At 60.2% G+C, this 342-nt stretch overlaps 1 protein-coding gene across 1 annotated transcript in view; it reads right to left on the minus strand.

Annotated features, from left to right (window-relative positions):
• MPND (MPN domain containing) overlaps window positions 1-342 on the minus strand; it is a gene marked incomplete at its 5' end in the record, with an annotated part of 3639 nt that overhangs the window by 1097 nt on the left and 2200 nt on the right. Inside the window, 2 exons of the mRNA XM_010004514.1 lie at window positions 48-120; window positions 270-339. Coding sequence (XP_010002816.1) covers window positions 48-120; window positions 270-339 — 143 coding nt within the window. The remainder of the gene's footprint in view (window positions 1-47; window positions 121-269; window positions 340-342) is intronic.

Here is a 342-nt window from a genome sequence, read left to right on the forward strand (position 1 = left end):
AGGGGCTGGGGAGGGGCACCCAGTCACCCACCCACCCCACTACCTACGCTGCGTGTTGGTGTCCCACCGCCCCCCCAGGTAGCCCACCACTTCGCTCCGTGTCAGGTGGCTGTGGAAATCCTAAAGGAAAGGGTTAAAAATCGACAGTTTGACCCCAAAATGGAGTCAGGGACAGCCCTCCCCCCCACACACGCACACACACTCCCTACGGGGTGTCCCCAGTGCCATCAGAAATGTCCCAACCTGTCCCCAGTGAGGAGGGGACGCACCAGGAGCAGGAGGACGTTGCTGGAAATGGCCACGTTGAAGGGCTGGAACTTGTTGATGGCAGCAAAGGACATC

This window comes from Chaetura pelagica, unplaced genomic scaffold (assembly GCF_000747805.2).
Source record: "Chaetura pelagica isolate M959 unplaced genomic scaffold, ChaPel_1.0 scaffold1919, whole genome shotgun sequence".
NCBI lineage: Eukaryota > Metazoa > Chordata > Aves > Apodiformes > Apodidae > Chaetura > Chaetura pelagica.